Below are 22,519 nucleotides of genomic sequence, written 5' to 3'. Positions count from 1 at the left end.
CAATGTAATAATATATACATATGTACCCCTCCTCAGATAAGGGAATATTTTTAGAGGGGGTGTTTTTTCATGACAGGGTTTCTCTGTGTAGCCTTGGCTGTCCTGGAACTCGCTCTGTAGCCCAGGCTGGCCTTGAACTCACAGAGATCTGCCTGCCTCTGCGGGATTGGATTAAAGGCATGCGCCACCACATCCCAGCTGATAAGGCAATCTTAAACTCTACTTTCTTTCCTTTTTTCTTAAGAGATAGGGACCTCACTTTGTTGTCTAGACTGGCCACAAACTCCTAGCTCAAGAAATTCCTCCTGCCCGAGCCCCTAAAAAGCTGGGACTGGAGGCATGTGCCACTGGAGCCATCGACAGCTGACTACTCACTGCTTTCCCACACAGCAGTCTCTACTGGCCAAAAGAGATTATTGTTACTCCAGGTTTCTATTCTGTAGTGTATGCCTCCATATAAACAGACATAGACATGGTCTCCAAAAAGATAGATCTCTAAAAAGAGACTTCTTGGGCTCCAAGGTCTAAACTGTATCCATATAAAGGAAAGCTTATAAGATAAATAGAATGTAGGACAAGAGCAGAATGTTCCCAGTCTAAACTCCAGCTATAAAATATGCCTCAGATAACTCGTGACTTGGGGGAACTCTCCAGCCAATGCAAGAACACATTCGTCTACAATGTAGCCCCCACTAGCATCCCTTCTTTAAACTGGAAAACAGGACCTGGAGAGCAGAGAATATACCGATAATGTTTAACAAGATTTTAGAAGAACAAATATATGAATAACACTTTCTGATTCATTACATGAAAGACTTATATTTGAATATTGTAATGCCTTAATTGAGAGTACTGTTCCTAACTTCTTAGAGTTTGTGTTAACTTGCCAGTTTGAGTGTATTCTAAGACAAGAAAACAGAACAAATCCTCCTTAGAATTACTTTGGCACTTTTAGAGCTAACTGGGCAGAACATAAAATCATGCAGAGGATTCCCTGGAATAGAGAATCCACAAAAGCAGGGTCCTGAGGCATGAGGAAGAGCTGGCTCGGCTCCTTCACAGCTTCTGGTGAGGCGGAAGCGCAACTTGACTTTATTTTCTACTGCTGACCTCTGAGCCTGCAGCAACTACGCTTTGCAAGTACAGTACCTTAGGTCAGGTAGAATGAAGCCTACTTAGTGATCCTTTCTAATCATCTCTGTTCCCAGCATTACACTCTCAGCTTCTCCTACCATCAGCTTTCCATCTGTCAGATGAGGTAGAAGCGGCAGCAGAGACAACCTAAGAATAGCCTTCCCAAGACTACATGCTTTTCAGCATAGGCAGCACCCATTGTTAGGAACGTTTGTGACCCTTGATTATCTAGAAAAAGAGAAAGTAGAATATCCAAATTTTGTCATTTAAAACAAGTGAGCTAAGAGACTTGAAAACTTACCTGAAAACATTTTGACAAAGTTATCAGTGGTCATACTCATCACCACGTCTGCCCGATTGGAGGGCTCTCCATGTCCAACTTTCCCACCCTTACTCTTCAGATCAAGAAACCATGTGCCACCATCTTCCCCTGCACAGATAAATATGTGGAAATAAGCACAATCATTCCTACAGTATTAACAATCTCCCACCATGTGGCCCCTGGTTAAAATCCTCAGGCTACCATTGAACTCAGCACTTACTATGGTTCGAGTATTATGCTAGGTGTTCTGGAGACCATTCAATAACAAAAAGCAAAGCCAGGTTCTTCTCCAAAGAGGAAGCAGAGGTGATGTAGGTGTGTTAACAGAAGGACAGCAAAGCTGGAGTAGTGGGATTCACACAGAAGTTACAACAGTGCTTAAGAGGGGCTGGAGTGAGGGAAATGGCTTGGTGTTTATTGGACATAGTGCTTCAGTTTGGAGATGGACAGTGGTTAAGAAAACAGGCTGTTGAGGTGTTTCTAGAAGAAAGGCGTGGTCAACAGCCTCAGATCCTGCAGAGGAGTTACAGGGAGGGGGACAAATACGCATTGGTGGCACAGCCATCATCTAGGACTGTGTTCAAAACACATCTGTAGAACAAAGAAAAACTGGAGGGACTGTGCTCAATAGAGTAAGCTGAAGATAAAAGGAAGTATGGCTCTGAAAGAAAAAGACAGGGATCATGGTTTGGGGGAACTGTTACTTTCTGTTCCAATGACAGACTATAGTTGAGAACATTAAAATAACTGCTAGAAAGGAGGCTGCAGGGTGCACACAGTGGAGAAGAGGCACAGTCGGCTGAATGGTTCCGAGGGGGCTCTAGCCTCTAGGATACGGGACCTCTACCCCTGACACTGCTAGTGTCGTCCAGCAACTACCCTACTGTCACCATCTGTTGGAAATGGAGACACTCAGTTGTCCCTACCTCCTGGATCACACTCTCCATCTGAGGAAGAGTCTAGGGACAGTTAATCAAGCTTGGGAGGCTCTGATGGAGAGCTAAGCTCTCTCCCACTGGGGAGAAAAGGAGGCCCATGACGGCCGATTTACATCGGATGGCGGGAAGCTGACAATAGAGAAGTCTAAAGTGCTGCTTAGACCTATCTGAAGAGGGATAGCAGATGAATCCCTCCAAGTCCAGCTGATGCTATTGCTTTGATTTTTGTCTAACAAGATTGTGCAGCCTTGATGCAACTCTGGGGTAACCAGATAGTCTGATTCATCCAGAACTAAGCCTTTGATAGCTAGGTCATGAAATAAGCATGAAAGGTTCAGCAAGCTTGGGATATCAGGGGGAAAAAAAAAGACTGAAGCAACAGACCATGAGTTCAGAAACAAAAAGGAAGTAAGAAGGGTAGATTGAGGTATGGCAGAGAACAGCATAAAGAATGACAAAGTTTGCATATAGCGGAATGAAAGTTGTTCTTAGAACTACCATTAACCTGGGTTACTTTTATCACATAGGAAAACGTGAAGCATTGTTGTTGTTGGTTTGGTTTTTCAAGATGGGGTTTCTTGTGTAACAGTCCTGGCTGTCCTGGAACTCACTCTGTAGACCACGCTGGCCTCGAACTCACAGAGATCCGCCTGCCTCTGCCTCTCAAATGCTGGGATCAAAGGCATGCGCCACCACCGCCTGGCTTGAGTGTCTATTTTCAATAGTCCTAGATATACCTAACAAGCCAGGTACCAAAGGCTGGTTTTCTTTCAACAAAAATTTTCTTCCCACTGTTTCATAAAAGGCCCAGATCATCAGACACAATTTTCACCTGAGAGTTCAAACTGATAGACTGCTTGTGTGGCTCGAACGACCTCATCACTGAGAGATTCCTTAACAATTCTAAATGTTTCTTCCACAGCTCCAAAATGTGGTTTTGGTGGTGGCTGTGGCTGCAGCTGTGGTGGTGGCTGTGGCTGTTGTTGTGGTGGTGGCTGTGGCTGCAGCTGTGGCTGTGGCTGTGGCTGTGGCTTCTCTTCTTTTACTTGTGGCACAGGATCTGTAAAATATAATTTACATAAACAGCCTTAAGGCCTTGGCAGTGTGAGACCAAACACACAATTAAAGCAAGACAGACTTGCTACCAAAAAGCCCTATTTGACCAAATGATTTTAAATGCATTAAGTGGCATCTAAAAGCATAAATCTAACTGATAGGAAAAGCAGCCAATCATGTCAGTTATGACTGTGAATGCTTAGAATCTATCTCTCTTAAAAGGCTGGCTTTTAAAATAGGTTACAAACAACCAAACCAAACAAAGCCACTGCTAAACAATACAATGATCACACAAAGTAACTGCAATTTAAGGGATATTACTCACCCTTTTGGATGGTCCATCTAAGCTATAAAACCAAATGGTATGAAAGATGGAGATCTACAGTAGTAGCCAAGTAAATATTACTTTGTAAGTAAAATGTATTCACCTAATCCTTCCCCCACATACTGAACCTAAGTTCATCCCCTAATCTTGTAAGTGACAGGAAAGAACCACCTCTCAAGACGTCTACCATTTCTACATGTGTGCCCTGCAACACGGGCACCCATGTGAGCACACACACATCAACAAATAATTTTTAATGTACCAAAATAAGTCTGCAGATGTAGTTCATTATTAGAACACTTGTCTAACATGTGTAAAGCCTTGGCTTTAATCTCTAGCACAGGATAGATGCGCGCGCGCACACACACACACACACACACACACACACACACACACTCTACTGTATGAATCTAGGAAGTAACTATGGTACACAGACTCAGTCTAATAAACATAGGCCTGCTTGTGCTTTGGCTCAAGAGAGATCTCAAAGCAGGAATAGCTCAACCTGTTTAAACAAAAGAGAAAGCTACTCACATATTTAAGCCTCCAGATTAGAGTCTGAGTTTATCGTTCTGACAGATGCTGCTTTTCAAGAATGACTCAGGTGGTGGCACATGCCTTTAATCCCAGCACTCAGGAGGCAGAGGCAGGTGGATCTCTGTGAGTTCGAGGCCAGACTGGTCTACAGAGTGAGTTCCAGGAAAGGCGCAAAGCTACACAGAGAAACCCTGTCTCGAAAAAAACAAAAAACAAAAACAAACAAACAAACAAAATGACTCAGTATTATTCTTCCTTCTCATCTTTTAACTCGAAGTTCAAAGCTTAAAGCTTCCAAAGGAGAAGAGCAGAAAGTAGAGGAGAGGACAAGTCTATTGGAAGAGAGTTGGGGTGGAGATCCTATGGGAAAGGAGCCCTGGGTAGGGGAAGGAATTCTGTAGTAGTGCATCATGGAAAGTACATGCCCACAGCTTGGCTGATAAAAATGGGGAAGGCAGGGGCTGGAGAGATGGCTCAGCAGTTAAGAGCACTGGCTGCTCTTTCCAGAGGACCTGGGTTGGGTTCTCAGCACCCACATGGTGGCTCACACCATCTGTAACTTCAGTTCCAAGGGATCAGATGCCCTCTTGTGGTCTCACGAGGCACTAGGTACACACGTGGTACACATACATGCAGGTAGGTAAAAACTCACACACACAAATGGGAAAGTTAGCAGAGGTGAAGATGGGCCTAAGTTGGCCTTGTACCATGGTGGCAGCTGAGAACCCGCAGAGAAAAAAAATCATTAGAAGGACAGAATGGAGCAAAAGCAATGAATATGTCCCTGCCATCTCATTACACTAGCTCCAGGGTATCTCTTGTAAGAGAACAGATTAGTAAGAATGAACCAATAACCTGATGCTGTGAAAACAGTATCATACTGGGGTAGGAGTAAATTATGGTGGAAAAAAAAAACTAAGTCTATTTATACAACAGCTTACTATAAAACTCAAAAATTCCTTCCCATGGAAGCTATGCTTATGATGTGTTGGTCTCAACTTAACAAGCACACCACCATGGAGGAGGATGGAGGCACCACATCAGGCACGGGATATAGATGGCCGTCTGGCGTCTGGTGCCTTCCTCTGATTTTGTCGTGAACCTGAAGCTTCTCTGAAACCTCAGGTCTTACAGACACACTGTGTGAAATGGGTGCTGGAAACCACGCATCACTGGCTTAGTGGAACAAGAGGATAAAGTACAAAATCAAGTCTGAAGCCAGTGACTTGACAAACAAAAGTACAACAGTGACTGTTCTTAATGTAGACAACTGAACAGAAATAAAACTCTAGCCCAGCAGAGGTGGCACACACCTTTAATCCCTGCACTTGGGAGACAGAGGCAGGTGGATCTCTGAGTTAGAGGCCAGCATGATCTACAGAACAAGTTCTAGAACAGCCAGGGCTACACAGAGAAATCCTATCTCAACAACAACAACAAAACTGTAGAGAATCTTGACAGATTACATAACACTGACGATAAACTTGACAGGGTTTTTTCAAATACAGAAGAAAAATGCAGGACGATGGAATAATGAAGTGTGCTGTTAACTGTAGGGAAAGGGAGAGGAGCCAAGCTAGGAATGCATGGTGCTGAGAACTCAGAGCAACTGAACATAAGCAACCAGAACTATAACTAAATAAAACTAAGAAATAAACTAGAAAAGACTAAGTAGGCTTCCTGTGTTCCAGCAGGGAGCAGAGATAAGGAACATCAACAAAATGTCAATGATGTGTTTGTGGTAAAAAGTAAAACTCCATTAATTAAAAACCATGTACAATGTTTATTATATTCTCTCTCCTCTCCATCTCTCACTATAACATATAAATTTGTATCAGATACATATGCATATATATTATAGGTGTGCAATATACAAATATATATGTATAATACATATATAATGTATATGTGTGTGTGTTAATTTTTTTTGTTGTTATTTTTTTTTTGTTTTTCAAAACAGGGTTTCTCCGTGCAGTTTTGGTGCCTGTCCTGGATCTCGGCTCTGTAGCCCAGGCTGGCCTCAAACTCACAGAGATCCACCTGCCTCTGCCTCCCGAGTGCTGGGATTAAAGGCATGTGCCACCACTGCCCAGCCATGTGTGTTAATTTGTATCATATATATGTACATATACAGACATATACATGAATATATACGGTACAAATTCCAGAAGAGGTACAGCCAACAGTTAACAGGGGCTATCATCAGTAATGGATCCAAAAGAAATGTGAACCTCTCACCAGGAAAATGAGGGCTACACACTGAGCCTTTTGAGTTAAAATACACAGAAAACAGGCAATAGATCTGGATGTGCACATGAAAAACCATCTGACAAAGGCAAATTCCACCCCAGGCCAGCTATACTAACTACTGCCTGTGTAAGTACACCATATGCCTACAGGAGATGTCCACTATAACTGCCAGTGATGACCCCAGAGAGGCTAGGCAGAGAGAGCTATGGAACTGGGTGCTGTCTCTAGCACGGTGAGGAGAAGGCTGCCCAAGGCCGGGAGTGTTCTGACCTCCAGGGTGAGAAGTGAGAGCATCTTGGTAATGGGCACTGCTAATGACAGCTCTACCCACCAAAGCCTGCTGTCAGGGTCTCACACTCCACTCTGACCCCTCTTGTTCTGAGCCCGCAGCCACAAATGACCTTCCGATTGATACTGTTCCTCCTGTAATTGTGCCCAAAGGGAGGGAGAGTGCTGAACATGGCAACTACATATTTAGTCTCTGTGGCAGCTCCTCATTACAAATTAATATATGGCACTACTGGGGGACTTTTAACATTTTAAAGGACGTTTTAGAATTCAGGCTTTAGGGACGCCAGTTATGTAGACAGGCTTTGGAACTAGAAAAACATGAGTCCAAACCCTGGCTCTGCCCCCTGCCAGCTGTGTGAATACAGCTCAGGTCAGGTCCTCAGACAAAAAAAGCTGCCCCAGCATTTAACACACAGGAGGCACATAATGAATGTAAGACAGCCAATTAAATGGTTCTTATTTGAAATTGAGAACTTAGATAAACTCAGTTCATGTGTCTCCCGCTGGAAGACAGATCCAATCTTAGGGTGTTTGGCCAAAAACAGGATTTGGGGCCTCTTGCCTTGAAGACCAGACTCAAGGATTTTCTAAGAGTTCTGGGTGATTTCTGCCATTCTGTAAGAAATCTTTTGAGAAACAGATTAATGATCCTATTTCCTGGGTTTTTCTCTCCTGGTGAACCAAGGATCTAACTTTTAAACCGGCAGTCTCTGGACTGTAGGGCTATGAGTCACTATTTTCCTTTCTATAGCTTTTTTTAATTGTACAAAAGAAAAATTATTCTTTTATCATCTAATATTTTAAATTCTTCAAAAATTTAGATAAAGCACAGACACAGAAAAGACATGACTAGGGCTGGAGAGATAGCTCAGAGGTTAAGAGCACCGACTGCTCTTCCAGAAGTCCTGAGTTCAATTCCCAGCACCCACATGGTGGCTGACAACCATCTGTAATGAGATCTGGCACCCTCTTCCGTATACATAATAAATAAATAAATCTTTAAAAAAAAAAAAAAAAAGACATGACTAATCTGGAAATAAAGTTTGGCAGTAAATGCATCAATGCTGTGGGATGTTCTGTATGGCAAATGTGTTGCTGATTGGTCAATAAATAAAACACTGATTGACCATTGGCTAGGCAGGAAGTATAGGCGGGACAAGGAGGAGAAAAAAGCTGGGAAGTAGAAGGCTGAGTCAGAGAGACACTGCCAGCCGCCACGATGAGAAATAGCCTGTGAAGATGCCGGTAAGCCACAAGCCACGTGGCAAGGTATAGATTTATAGAAATGGATTAATTTAAGCTATAAGAACAGTTAGCAAGAAGCCTTCACGGCCATACAGTTTGAAAGCAACATAAGTCTCTGTGTTTACTTGGTCGGGTCTGAGTGGCTGTGGGACTGGCAGGTGAGAGAGATTTGTCCTGACTGTGGGCCAGGCAGGAAAACTCTACCTACACATCAAGGTCCTACAGATGTCTTAAAGGCACAGAGAAAATTTGTTCCTAAAAACTTTTGTTACAAAATGTTTCTTGCACCGGGCGGTGGTGGCGCACACCTTTAATCCCTGCACTCGGGAGGCAGAGCCAGGTGGATCTCTGTGGGTTTGAGGCCAGCCTCGGCTACCAAGTGAGTTCCAGGAAAAGGTGCAAAGCTACACAGAGAAACCCTGTCTCGAAAAACCAAAAAAAAAAAAAAAAATGTTTCTTGCAATTTGTACTGTATCAAGCTGATGAAAGAATATGCTGGCTGTACTTTCAAGAGTGGAGGCTATAATCTTTTTAGATTATGGATTAGCCTATAGAAAAATGTCTGTTGTAAATGAACTCTGTAGCTCATACACTATTGAGCCTGTATAAAATGAGTATTCAGAGATGGGTAATTCCTGGGTGGCGCTCACCAACCTAAGACAGAGTGCCTGTGTGGCCTGGGCAGGCGTCTCCATGACAGGTAAGGTGACCTGTTGACGTCCCACGCAACCTAAGTCAGAAGCTCATTTTTTAGTAAAAGGGGGACCTGTAGGGTCCTGGCCCCTGTTTTGGGTAACTGTTGCCTTGCTTGCTGACCTTGACCTTGATATCCTCCCTATGCTAATTCCCTGCCGGGTTCCACCCTCCTGAATGCTTAAGGGAAGTTCCTTGTCTGTGTATCCTGCATAATGGGCGTTAACAGCTTAGATGCAAGATTGTAAAACATTGGTAGCGAACTTCTGCCTTCTAGGGTTCTCTCATTGTGCTGTAAGCCTGTATTTAAGGCCTCTTCCCTCCTTCAATAAACAGCATTCAGCATTAAATAAAAAATAAAAATAAAAATAAAAATAAATGTCTACTGTAAATCAAACAGTGAAGGGGAAGATGAATAGGAATCTCACTTACACAACTTAAGTAAAACGTAGCTCTCTGAACAGATGAAGATAGGTTTCTTCTGTATCCCAGAATCAATATTTACATGTATAATTCAGCTATTATTTGGTTTAAAGGGGTTTATTGGGAAATGTTATCATTTTTACTATTTTCTACAGAGAACATATTTTCTAGTTTCAAATAACCCTGGACTTTTGAATTATAATCTGTCTTTATTTTCAAGCTATCTGTGTATTATTTCTCCTGCAGTTGTACATAAAATGTTTTTACATTAAAAAAGGACAAATACTATAGAATTGTATTACATGAAATATATAGAATATACAAATTCATAGAGACAGAAAGATTAGATGTTATCTCAAGATGGAGAAGAAAGGAATATAGAGCAATGATTTCCTAAGTACAGAATCTCTATTCTGTGTGATGGAAAAGCCCCACAAATGGACAGTAGTATCAGGACATAATATTATGAATGTAATAAATCAATACAATCAATGTAATTAATGAATATCATAAATATAGTTATTGAATGAATACTGTGAATGTAATCAATGAATACCACAAATGTAATTAATATCATGAGTGTAATTAATATCTTGAATGTAATTCATGCCACTGAATTTTGAACTTAAAAATGGTTACAATTGCAAATATTATGTTCATTTAAAAAAAATAAGGTGGAATGTAATCATCATACATTATATGTGTGTGTGAAATTGAAGACAGAGATGTTCTAAAATAGAAAGTGGTGATGGTGTCATGGGCCTATGAGGATGCTGGACTAAAGTCTATCAAATTGTGCAAACAGGCAAATTGTATACTATGTGAAGTATCTGTCAATAAAGATTTTATAAAACATGAAAAAAATGTTTCTTGTGATATGTTTCATGAAACCATGGGTGTTATGCTAGATAGATCATAAGGATTAAGAGGTAACACACACACACACACACACACACACACACACACACACACACACGCATGCCAATAATTCAAGGTCCATTGTCTCTGAGTTACAAAAACAGAATGAGGTAAGCCCAAAACCTCCTTTGAAATTAACTTCCCAGCTGGGTGGTGCTGGCACTCACCTTTAATCCCAGCACTCAAGAGGCAGAAGCAGGTGGATCTCTGTGAGTTCGAGGCCAGCCTGGTCTCTGAGTTCTACGACAGCCTGGGCTACACAGAAAAACCCTACCTCCACGCCACCGCCCCCACCAAAAAAAAAAAAAAAATCTCTTCATAAAGTAGTCACATAGTAAAATTATGTTAGATATACTCTAGTAGGACACATCTTCCTCCCAATATCAACATAAAATACCCAAAGACAGCTGTCAAGGAAAAGAAACAAAACTTAGGGAACAGTTACAAAAACAAAAGTCTTTCTTTCTAGATTTCCAGAATTTTACACAATGTATTTAAGTTACAGAATAGTTTAGAGCAGTGGTTCTCAGCTGTAGGTCACAACCCCTTGGTGGTGGTGGTGGTGGTGGTGGGGTCAAACAGTTATCAGATATCCTGCATATCAGATATTTACATTATGATTCATAACAGTAGCAACATTACAGTTATGAAGTAGTAATGAAAATAATTCTATGGTTGGGGGTCACCACACCATGAGGAACTGTATTAAAGGGTTGCAGCATTAGGAAGGTTGAGAACCACTGGTTTAGGGGCAGAGGGCAAAAATATTGTTACAGCATCAACTCTGTTTTACAAGAAAGTCAGTTAGTTTTTGTATTTTGCTATTTAAAATATGGTTTGCCTGGACATGGTGGTACATGCCTTTAATCCCAGCACTTGGGAGGCAGCGACAGATGATCTCTAGGAGTCCAAGGCCTGCCAAGGTTACACAGTGAGACCCTGTTTCAAAATCTATATGTATGCTCTAGAATCTTCATGTTAGAGAGATGGCTCAGCAGTTAAGAACACTGGCTACTTTCCCCAGAGGACCCTGGTTTAATTTCCAGCATCCATAAGGCAGCTCACAACCATCTCTAGCTCCAGTCCACTTGGAGTTCCAACGCCCTCTTCTGCAGCACCAGGCACTCATGTGGTATACAGACATATATGCAGGCAAAATCCCCATCCACATAAAATAATAATAATAAAGTATGCCCTAGAATCTTACCATGTGACTCTGTTTTCTTCATAGTTTCATCTGGGTGTTCATCTAAGAAGAAATCTGGTATCAAGGGATGGCCTGAAAAATTAACCGCCAAATAGTAAGGTTGTAATAATTATATAATAATGATTACACTATGTGAAGAATCTAACAATTTTTAATAAAATTCATATCCTTTTTTCAAAAAAATTCTTTTGTGCCAATGGAAAGGGCCCCTAGATAACTGAACTATTTGATCTAATCTATTAAATTATCTTTTTCTGTAACTGTTATCCTTTTCTCCTATGACAAATTTAATCTTAAGATCTAATTTTATTTTTTGTTGTTGTTTTGTTTTTCATGACAGAGTTTCTTTGTGTAGCCTTGGCTGTCCTAGAACTAGCTCTGCAGACTAAGCTGGCCTTGAACTCCCAGAGATCTGCCTGCCTCTGCCTCCCGACTGCTGGGATTAAAGGTGTGCACCACCACGCTGTCTAAGATCTAATTTTTTGTTTCATTTTGTTTTCTGACAAAGTCTCACTAGTTCTGGCTAACCCGGAACTCCCTATATAGATCAGGAAACTTGCAGCAGTCCTCCTGTCTCTACTTCCCAAGCACTAGAATTACATGTGACTATGGCCAGATATGTATTTGTATGCAGGGATATATATGCGTGTGTGTCCACATGTATGTGTGGCTGTGCACACCTGTGTCTGTGTGTATGTGTGTAAAGGCCAGAAATCAACATCAAGTGTCCTCCTCAGTCACTTTCTGCCTTATTTTTAGACGGTCTCTCACTGAATCTGGAGCTCACTGATTCAGTTAGACCAACGACCCAGCAAGTCTGTCCCCATCTCCCAGCTCTGCGATTAGAAGCGTGCAAAACGTACTCAGCCTTTTACTACAGAAGGGCAGTGACAAAGACTCATGGTTCTGGCACCAAAGCCGATGTGGAGGCCAGCAGAAGAGAACTGAAGGTCCAGAGAGAAACCCACAGAGCTGCAGCCACCTGACCTGTGACCTGATCCACACTCAAGTCCTCACGCGTGCACAGAAAGCCCTTTACACACTCAGCCACTTCCCCAGACCCCGAAGGTCTTTTTCTCTGCTTTTCTTCTTCTGCTTTTTGAGACATAGTCTCACTATGCAGGCCAGGCTAGTCTTGAACTCACTGTTTCCCAAGTGCTGGAATTAAAGGCATGTACCACCACACCTGGCTGGAGATCTGATTGACACAAACGAACCTGTCCCCTCTATTGAGCTGTCCATCAATTCTCAGCCCATTTACTGACTGGAAGATTTGAGGGCATGGTTGAGTTTTCAGTTCTTTATATTTTCCCAGCACCATCTGTTGAAGAAGCTGCCTTTCCCCACGCCCAATTTTTAAAACCTTTGTCAAAAGTTAGGTGACTGCAGCTCTGTGGGTTTCTCTCTGGATCCTCAGTTCTGTTCTGCTGGCCTCCATGTCAGCTTTGGTACCAGAACCATGTTGTCTTTGTCATTACTGTTCTGTAGTACAGTCTGAGGTCAAGTGCTATGACACCTCCAGCATTGTTCTGCTAGGGCTGATTTGGTTATTGGGGTCTTTTGTACTTCCCTATGAATTTTAGTACTGTACAGAGGGATGGGGAAAGGAATGGGGTAAGAAGATCAATAAGGCCGGGCGGTGGTGGCGTATGCCTTTAATCCCAGCACTCCGTAGGCAGAGCCAGGTGGATCTCTTGTGAGTTCAAGGCCAGCCTGAGCTACAGAGTGAGTTCCAGGAAAGGCGCAAAGCTACACAGAGAAACCCTGTCTCAAAAAACCAAAAAAAAAAAAAAAAAAAAAAAAAAAAAAAAAAAAAAAGACGGCAATCAATAACAACAAACTATGTATGAAAACATCATATTTAATTCATTACTTTGTATGTTGTTGTTATTGTTGTTTTGATTTTTTGAGATAGGGTCTTTCTACATAGACCTGGCTGTCCTGGAATTCACTATGCAGACCAGGCTAGCCTCCGAACTCAGAGACCCGCATGCCTCTGCCTCTGGAGTGCTAGAATTAAAGATATGTGCCACCATGCCTGGCTGTATGTCATATTGCTCATTGGCCTTCTGGCTAAGATTAGCCATAAAACAAAACAAATAAAACCTCTTATGCAAAGCTGTTGCTTTCCTGTAATCCCAGAAGCCTGCATCCTTATTGTCCTTATAGCCTCTCATCCTACATCCCTTCAGTGTGCTCAAGATCAACTTCTTACTCGACCATGAGAGCAGGGGGCCTTAATTAAGGTCTTGTTTCTTAGCATCCATGTATTTAGATCTCTTGTCTCTTCGTTTTTCTTTCTACCACCATGAAAACCAGGCAAAGCTAGGCTATTCTCTCTCACTCGGCCTTTTTCCAACTAACAGTTGTGGTTAGGAGGTTAACTGTCTTAATATTATCTTAATATAAAGTGACACCTACAGTACCTGGACATGAGGAGAACTGAGGGTCACAGAGCCTTCAGAATTGTAGCCCACACACACGTAGGGCAAGTAACGTCATTTCCGTTATATGCTAAAATCACAGTACCTCATCATATTTCTTGACACTTGGCAGGATTTGGGGGAGAGGAGACAGGATCTTGCTGTACAGCTGAAGCTGGTCTCAAACTTATGTTCTTCCCTCTTCCACTTCCAAGTGCTAAGATTGCAGGCCACAGATTTAAAAATCTATACAGTGGCATATCTTAAAACCGAAAATGAGCCAGGTGTGGTGGTACACACCTGCAATCCTCAGCAGAGGCAAGAGGATCATGAGTTCACCAACCTGAACAACATAGTGAGACCCTTACTCAGAAAGCCAAGAGCTGGGAATACAGCTCAAGGGTAAGTGTGTGTGCTTGACAGTGTGTGTAGGTCTACAGCTGGATCCCCAGAACAATGCCCACTGACACAAACGCCCTAAAGGAATCATTACAGTGCTCCAAATCCAGAGGACCTAAGTGTGTCTCATTCAGGTTCCCCCATCTACCCACAGGCAAAGTGCTAGAAGACCTTTGAACCCATTCTACTACTTGTAAATATTAACTACTGAACACTGTTTGTGCCAGGTACACATTATACACACTTTTGCATGTAGTTCTGAAATCTTGCATAGAAAAAGTTATTTTCTTCAACTTTATTAATAAGGAAATGGAGGCTCAGAGAAATGGGTGACACTGCTAAGTGGCTGAGAAGCAGAGTTGAACCCTCAATCTGGGCTGACTTCTGCCAAATACTTTTCAGATTTATTTATTTAAATTTTTGTTTTTTTCATACAGGGTCTTAATGTGTAGCTCAGCTAGCCTAGAACTTGTTTTGTAGGCAAGGCTGGCTTTAAATTCATAGAGATCTGCCTGACTCTGTCTCCTGAGTACTAGGATTAAAGGCAGGTGCTACCATACCCTGATAGATTCATTTTTATTATTTGTGTGCATGGGAGTGAGTGAGTGAGTGTGTGTGTGTGTGTGTGTGTGTGTGTGTGTGTGTGGTGTGCACACATGCATGTGAGTGCCCAGAGTCCAGAAGAGGATACAGGATCCCCTGGAGCTGGAGTTACAGGAAGTTATCGGCTGGGAGAGAGACTTCAGTCCTCTGGCAGCAGGCATTCTTCGTGGCTGAGCCATGCCCCCGCCCCCCCCCCCCCCTCCAGGCTTTTCATCAGTTACCAGCACTTCCCTCGGGGACTGCTAGGAAGGTTACACAGAGAACTCAGGAGAACACGCTCTGTAAAATGGTAACCCACTGTTTAATTCAACTGGAACTGAGGGATGAAAAAATATAAACATGTAATTCAGCCATCTACAAGCCAGGTTCATGTATAACACTTAAAATATGCTTATGTACAAACAGAATTCCCAGTTTGGGGCTACAATCTCTATTGTTTAGGACATATCTTTTGTTTATTTTTTTCAGAGAAAGGACTATGTTGCCCAGGTTGGTTTCTTACTCTTGGGCTCACGCCACCTTCCTACCTCAGCCTCCTGAGTAGCTGGGAGTACAGTGGAGATCTCTGCACCCTGCTTAGTATAAATATAGTTCATATAAAGTAAAAATTCATTATCATACTTATCTGTAATTTCAAAGGAAGAAATTTTTAAACAGTGGAAAGTTCTGGAAATCCTCAAATTAGACAACTATTTGTAAGACAGACTTGCTCATGCATCTTCATAGTCTAAGAGATTTTGCTTAAAAAAAAAACATTTTAAAAGGGTGTGGGTTTTATTTTTGTTTGCTTGTTTTTTGAGGAAAAGGACAATAAAGAACTCTACTCCTGTATCATCTGTCACACATGTCTGAATCTTCACTCTGATTTCTAAGACTAACTTCAAAATGTTCAGTTTCCTAATTTGGAAGTGGGTAACTGAAAGAACCTTCTACATCACCATGTAATTTCAAAAGCCCTAATCTCACTTCTATTTGATTATCACCTTTTAAGGTAGAGGTGGTGTGGGGTTTTCCCTTCAATGAGATATAGCTTGTAAAATAATATACTCATTTTATAACCACACAAACACACATAAAACACGTCTGTCCATTGTACAAAATGTGGGAAAACATTACTTTAAATAACTATAAGCATTACCTGGTACAATCGCATAGACATCAAAATTGCTTATTCCTTCTTCTTTTAAGATATTTTCATCAAGAATGAAGTTTCCAGTAAAACTTTTTGGCCTTTTGAAAATGGAATATGCAGCATCCGCAATGATGTCCGCTTTTCTACACTGGCTTTCAATGCCAGATCCTCCAAGCATATCCATAGCAGCAGTATGTATAGCTGTAGAGAAAACATGAATACACACATATCCATAGCAGCAGTATGTATAGCTGTAGAGAAAACATGAATACACACATGACTCCACATCAAAGACGACTCTGGAAATAACAAGCTGGTACCACTATTCAAAATTGCCAAGGCAAATATCTTTCTCAGATGATGAAAAATAAGGCCAAGTTAAGGAATTCACTAAATGTTCTATAGACAGAACTAGGGAGACAACAAAACAAACATGTCCCTTACTCAACACAAAATCAAGGAGACAAGCAAGCAAAGACATCTGTTCCTCAACACAGACTGCACATGCAGAAATCCTTCATGAGAAGCACAGCAAACCTCCTTAGAGTTCTCATTTAGAATGTTCAAGAATTTGTACAGCAGTCTTGAGAGTTTAAGAAGCCAGTAAGGGCTAACCAAAAGGCACTGAGCTGAACGACAGGCGAAGAGGATTTCTACGCCGACTGGCCCATGATTTCCAGCAAGCCACTTCGACCCTTTGGACCTCAGCTTCCTCTCTAAAATACGAAGCTCCCTTCCTCCGTTTCCATCTCTGCCCTCTGCATTAGAAAACGTGGACTCTGCTTCTAATTTGTCACCGTACCGCCAATGTCTAAACAATGACAAGGCTGGAGGTGACCCTCCTCTCTGCTGCCATTACCAAAGCAGTAACTACATGGCCACCCCCTCCCTACACACACACCTGCGTAAAAATCTGCTCCAAAGTGGACTTTCCTGTTCCCACCACTCTGGTCCAGCCACTCCCTCTACTTAGCAGAAACTATGAAAAGATCTTGTAAGAAGAAAAAAAAAATCACAGTCCTGGAAACAACTTAGCTAAGAGCCTGAGATCCTCCTTCAAGGAAGCACTAGAACTCCCTGCCCCCAATCCCTTCTCTGTACATGCTAAATTCATCAGAGGCCAAGTACCACAGCCAGGAGGGCACGGCTGCCAGTGTAGAGACGCAATGGTGTGCCTGCCAAGGTCGGCAGGCAGCTGGGACACGGCTCTGTTAGAATAATATGTTACCTGGTGTCCATGCACTAAGTAGGATGAATCCCCATGTCCTTGAAAGGCAGTCAGGGGAAACACCTGGTTCCAGTTACACAGTCTTTACACACAGGGAATGTGTTTTTAGAAACAGACACCTCACCCCAGCCTGGAGCATAGCTACCCTCTTGAGTCTACCTCCATTTCTCCTCACTCGTGAATAATGCAGTAGTCTGGTTAACTGTCCGGCCTCCTCTCTATAACTCGCTCATGTCGGACCAAATGTCCTCCATGAACACTGTACAGCTTTACTGCTCCTATTCCCCCTCTGCTTATTATCACTCCCCCTTTAAAACTCTTTCCAATAGCCCTCTACTGACTAGCTTGAACTTCAAGCTGCCAGGCTAGGGAAGGAACTCTTAATAGAGTACTTGTCTACCACAGGTGAGGCCCGTGTTTAATCCTCTGTGCCAAGTGAGAAAAAAGATCCGGTTGCTTAAGTTGGCATACGAGACCGCAGTCCAGGTCACGCATCCCCACCCCCTCCGCCCAGCAGCCTGAAGTACTGCAGAGGCTCAAATGCCGTGGGAAATGGCAGCCCACAACGCATTATCCACGCACCTCCTCAATCTCCAGGCAGTCCACTATACACACAGGTTTGCTGTGCTGCATGTGATCCTGCCGTTGTGCCTGTTGTTCCTGCTGTCCATGAATATCTTGTCTAGTTTCCTTCCTGCTAACCCCAACATCCTCTGGAGGTCATATTTCCATTCATACCTCCACTTGAAACTCTAACTCTTTAACAAGGGTGACGTGGCCCTCCTTCTGTGTTTCCAAAGCACTCTAGATGTAACTTCTCATATCATGCATCACAAGGAACACAACTGTAAATTCAATAATGTTATCATGACGAGGCCTAATGATAACACTGGCTCCGAAGTGTCTAGTAAACCACCTACAACAAATACCTCAGAGCTAAAGCAAAGACCTCAGCAAATCCTTTCAATCCTGATAATACCCTCCATCCTTCCTATTGCACAATGTCTACCTGTGATACAAGCTGTGTACAGAATGTCTACTTTAGAGCAAGCAGAAGGCAGGCATACTGCATATTCTTTCATCCACTGACTATTTATCAGTAGTCACTGAAATCTAGAACTAGAGAGATGGCTCAGCAGTTAAGAGCACTGACTGCTCTTCCCAGGGTCCTGAGTTCAATTCCCAGCACCCACATGGCAGCAGACAAACATTTCTAACTGTAGTCTCCTAGGATCCAATGCACTATTCTGGTGTACAGATGTACATGCAGATAAAACATCCATATATATAACATACTTAAATAAATCTTCAAAAAATTTCACTGACATCTACAATGACTACAATAAGATGGACGGTTGTGGGATAGCTGTACACTGTTTGAGCATATATTGCTGTGACTGGTGTAATGAAAAGCTGAATGACTAATAGCGAGGCAGGTGGTATAGGCAGGACTTACATGCAGAGAGAGAACTCTGGGAAGAAGGCAGAGTCACCTGCCAGACACAGAGGAAGGAGAATGGGCAGTACAGAGAGATAAGGTAACAAGCCATGCAACAGAATGTAGATGAAAAAATATGGGTTAATTTAAGTTATAAAAACTGGTTAGGTACAAGCATAAGCTAAGGCCGAGCTCCATAATTAATAATAAGTCTTTGTGTCATTATTTGTGGGCTGGTGGTCCCGACCAGAAACTACTACTATACAACAGACTCAGAAGACACGGTCTTCATCTTCAAGAAGCTTCCATTCAACTAAGGAAGGCACTAGACAACAATACTTACAAAGTAATCAATAAGTTATAAATGTTGTAAGTGATATAAAGGAGATTTACAGATTATCAAAACTAATAGTGAATCCTAATCTTGTAAGACCTATTAGCAACATTAATACAACTGATCATTTCCTCTTGTGACACTTCCTGTAAGTGGTCTGCCTTCAAGACTTCATACCATGAGTTTCTTCCTACCTTACCTGTGGAGTCCTTCTTTACAACCCATTCATGTTACAGTGACATAGTCCTTTCTCTGCTTCTCAGATGTCACATAATCTTGAGACTTTATATTACCATTCATTGCTGATAATCCGTAAATGCTTACAGCTAACCCTCAGACTCGTCAGCTCAGTTGCCTACCATTAATCTCCATCTGGATGCTCCAACACAATGTCCCCAGTCAAGTCCTAATCTTGCTCCCTACCCTTCTCCATCTATACCTTCCTCCATCTCATCACGCAGCCCACTGTTCTGGTTACTTTCCCTCAGAAGTCTTGTAGTCATCCATGATTCTTCCTTATCTCTCTCATACCACATCCAGCCCACCAGTAGATCCTGCTGGCACCACCTTCAGACTACCTCAGCACCGGACCTCTCCCTCCTTTACTGCCACCACCCGGTCATGGTCACTGGTCATTGCATCAGTGACTACGTTATGTTATTTCAGTAACCTCCAAATGGCTTTTCCTTTCGCTTCCTCAGCATCCAGCCTCAACACTCATTTTACTCAGTAAAATCCTGTTTGGCCTCCATTTCCTCATCAATATCAGACTATCATTTCCTACCACTTTGCCTCACTTCAGCTCCACTGCTCTTCTCCCTGCTCTTGGATCCTGAGACCAGGCATTTCCATCCACAGGATCTTTGTATGGGCTGTATCCTTGAACACTTTTCTCTCAGCCACAAGGCTAACTTCAATCACTTCCAAATCTTTGCTCAAAACCCACATTCTCAAAAAGGTGAAACCATTCTACCCTACTAGAAGGTAAAACCGGCTGGGTGCCTCCCTGCACTCAGAGGCACAGACAGGTGGATCTCTGTGATTTGAAGGCCAGCCTGGTCTATATAGTGAATTCTAGGAAAGCCAGAGCTATGTAATAGAGAGACTCTGCCTCAAAAAAGTAAAATAAATGAATAAATACAAGTTAAAAGCTTCTCTCTTCAATGCCAGAGACTTTTTACACACATTACTACCTTCTGGCATACTAGCTATGAACTCCCATGCTCAAGTGGTTCTTCTGGCACAGCCTCCAGGGTATCTGGGACTATAGTCATGTGTGTAAGCCTAACGCAACTACCACTTCTTTAAGTAGCCTTTCAAGCTGAGAAATCTAAGAGAATTTGCTGAAACCATTACTGTTGGCTTTCCTGAGACTCTCCATATGTTCTAGCATTATGCTCCCATCATAGCTGCTGGCTAAAGAGAGAGTCAGCCACTTAGTTAAAGCTGGGAACTGGATGACGACAGACTGTTATGATGCACAGCAAACATAAAGTCAGGGGGATGGAGAGATGGCTCAGGGGTTAAGAGCACTGGCTGCTCTTCCAGAGGACCCGAGTTCAATTCCCAGCAACCACATGGTGGCTCCCCAGTGCTAACTCCAGTTCCAGGGGACCCCGACACCCATGGCAAGAACACAAAAGCACATAAAAATAAAATAAAATATAAAAAGGTTATATAAAAAAAACCATAAAGTCAGGTGACCTGAGATGCGTCACAAGTTGTCCAGGACAGGGCTGGAGAACTAGCTCACTGGCAGAACGCTCACCTAGAGTGAGACACTGGGTTTGAGCCTGGTGTGGAGGAGAGTTACAAATCAAATTAAGTGATTTAAGTACAAACCTGTTTTAGGCCATAAGGCATTGACTGCAATTTCACCTCTAAATTCTTCTGCCATTCCAAGCACACACATAGACATGCCATATTTGGCAATGGTATAAGCTGAAAGAAACCACAAAGAATAATAATATAATTGAGAAACAAGTCTTTGAGTAGAAACAACCAACTTTCTGTTAATATTTTCTCCCTGGTAAATTTTTGACAATTCTTTTCAAAATACAAAATACATAAGATAATTCTTTATGTAGACAAGAATGACTCTGAACTCCTGATTCTCCTGCCTCAGCCTCCCAAGTATTGGGAGTATGGTTCACATCTGACCAAATATGCTGGTGTTGTTTGTTTGTTTTTAAAGACTATATTTTTGTTAATTATGCATACATCTGTGTGTGCCATTGAATACTGGAGGAGACCAAAGTTGTCAGATGCCCCTGGGCTGGTGTTACAGGCAGCTGTAGGCTGCCTGATGTGAGTGCCAGATCTACGTAGCAAGTTCCAGGACAGCCAGAGCTCCATGGTGAGACCCTATCTCAAAAACAAAGCAAGCAAACAAATGAAGACTGAAGGTGATTATTTACAGAGAGAGTTACACTCACAACTCAACAACACAGGTATGGTGTAACTTAGTGGTAGAATAGGTTCTCCAACACCACAAAATAAAAGGTAATCAGGGGCTGCAGAGATGGTCCAGCAGTTAAGTGCACACTGTTCTTGCTGAGGACCTGAGTTCAGTTTCCAGCACCCATGTCAGGAAGCTCCCAACTGCCTATAACTCCAGCTTCAGGGAATCTGATGCTTTTCTGGCCATTAATGGCACCTGCACTCACATGCACATAGACACACACACACACACACACACACACACAATTTAAAAAATAAAGGCTTCGGGGCTGGAGAGGTGGCTCAGTGGTTAAGAGCACCGACTGCTCTTCCAGAGGTCCTGAGTTCAATTCCCAGCAACCACATGGTGGCTCACAACCACTTGTAATGAGATCTGGTGCCTCTTCTGGCCTGCAGGGACACATGCAGGCAGAATACTGTATACATAATAAATAAATAAATAAAAATAAAGGCTTCCAATTGACTTAACTTCATCAACTAGAGAACAACTTTAGTCTTGCTCTGTGGGTTCCTACCCCAGTGCCTTCCTAAATGCAAGTGATAAGAACTAAATATTTGATACTGCTTTAAGTGAGGTGCGATGCACAGTTCTTGTAAATCACCACATTCACCTTACGTCATTCCTTTGTTATGAAAAGTAAAGTATTTCATATTTTCAACTTTAACAAATTACATGTAAACAACACGCCTACTGAGACACAAAAAGTGGTGGAAATCTGTATAACTTGAGTAGTTACACAGTATGCATATTTGCCAAAATTCATTAAATCAAACCATTAAGACCTGTGAATTATATCAAGTGAAAATTATACTTCAAACTTTTGAATTACAGATAAATGATTAAGAATTTACTATCTTGCCGGGCGGTGGTGGCGCACGCCTTTGATCCCAGCACTCGGGAGGCAGAGCCAGGAGGATCTCTGTGAGTTCGAGGCCAGCCTGGTCTACAGAGTGAGCTCCAGGAAAGGCGCAAACCCTGTCTCGAAAAAACCAAAAAAAAAAAAAAGAATTTACTATCTTGAGCCAGGCGGTGGTGGCACATGCCTTTAATCCCAGCACTCGGGAGGCAGAACCAGGCAGATCTCTGAGTTCGAGGCCAGCCTGGTCTACAGAGCAAGATCCACAGGTACCAAAACTACACAGAGAAACCCTGTCTCAAAAAA

At 42.4% G+C, this 22,519-nt stretch overlaps 1 protein-coding gene across 1 annotated transcript in view; it reads right to left on the bottom strand.

Annotated features, from left to right (window-relative positions):
* Hsdl2 (hydroxysteroid dehydrogenase like 2) overlaps nt 1-22,519 on the bottom strand; it is a 44,126-nt gene that overhangs the window by 5,014 nt on the left and 16,593 nt on the right. Inside the window, exons 6-10 of the mRNA XM_059254409.1 lie at nt 20,739-20,837; nt 15,903-16,097; nt 11,340-11,411; nt 3,227-3,454; nt 1,436-1,564 (exon numbers count right to left, since the gene is read on the bottom strand). Of these exons, the coding sequence (XP_059110392.1) occupies nt 1,436-1,564; nt 3,227-3,454; nt 11,340-11,411; nt 15,903-16,097; nt 20,739-20,837 (723 nt within the window). The remainder of the gene's footprint in view (nt 1-1,435; nt 1,565-3,226; nt 3,455-11,339; nt 11,412-15,902; nt 16,098-20,738; nt 20,838-22,519) is intronic.

Source organism: Peromyscus eremicus, chromosome 2 (genome assembly GCF_949786415.1).
Source record: "Peromyscus eremicus chromosome 2, PerEre_H2_v1, whole genome shotgun sequence".
In the NCBI taxonomy this organism is placed as follows: Eukaryota; Metazoa; Chordata; class Mammalia; order Rodentia; family Cricetidae; genus Peromyscus; species Peromyscus eremicus.
This window is presented reverse-complemented; position numbering and strand designations above follow the sequence as displayed.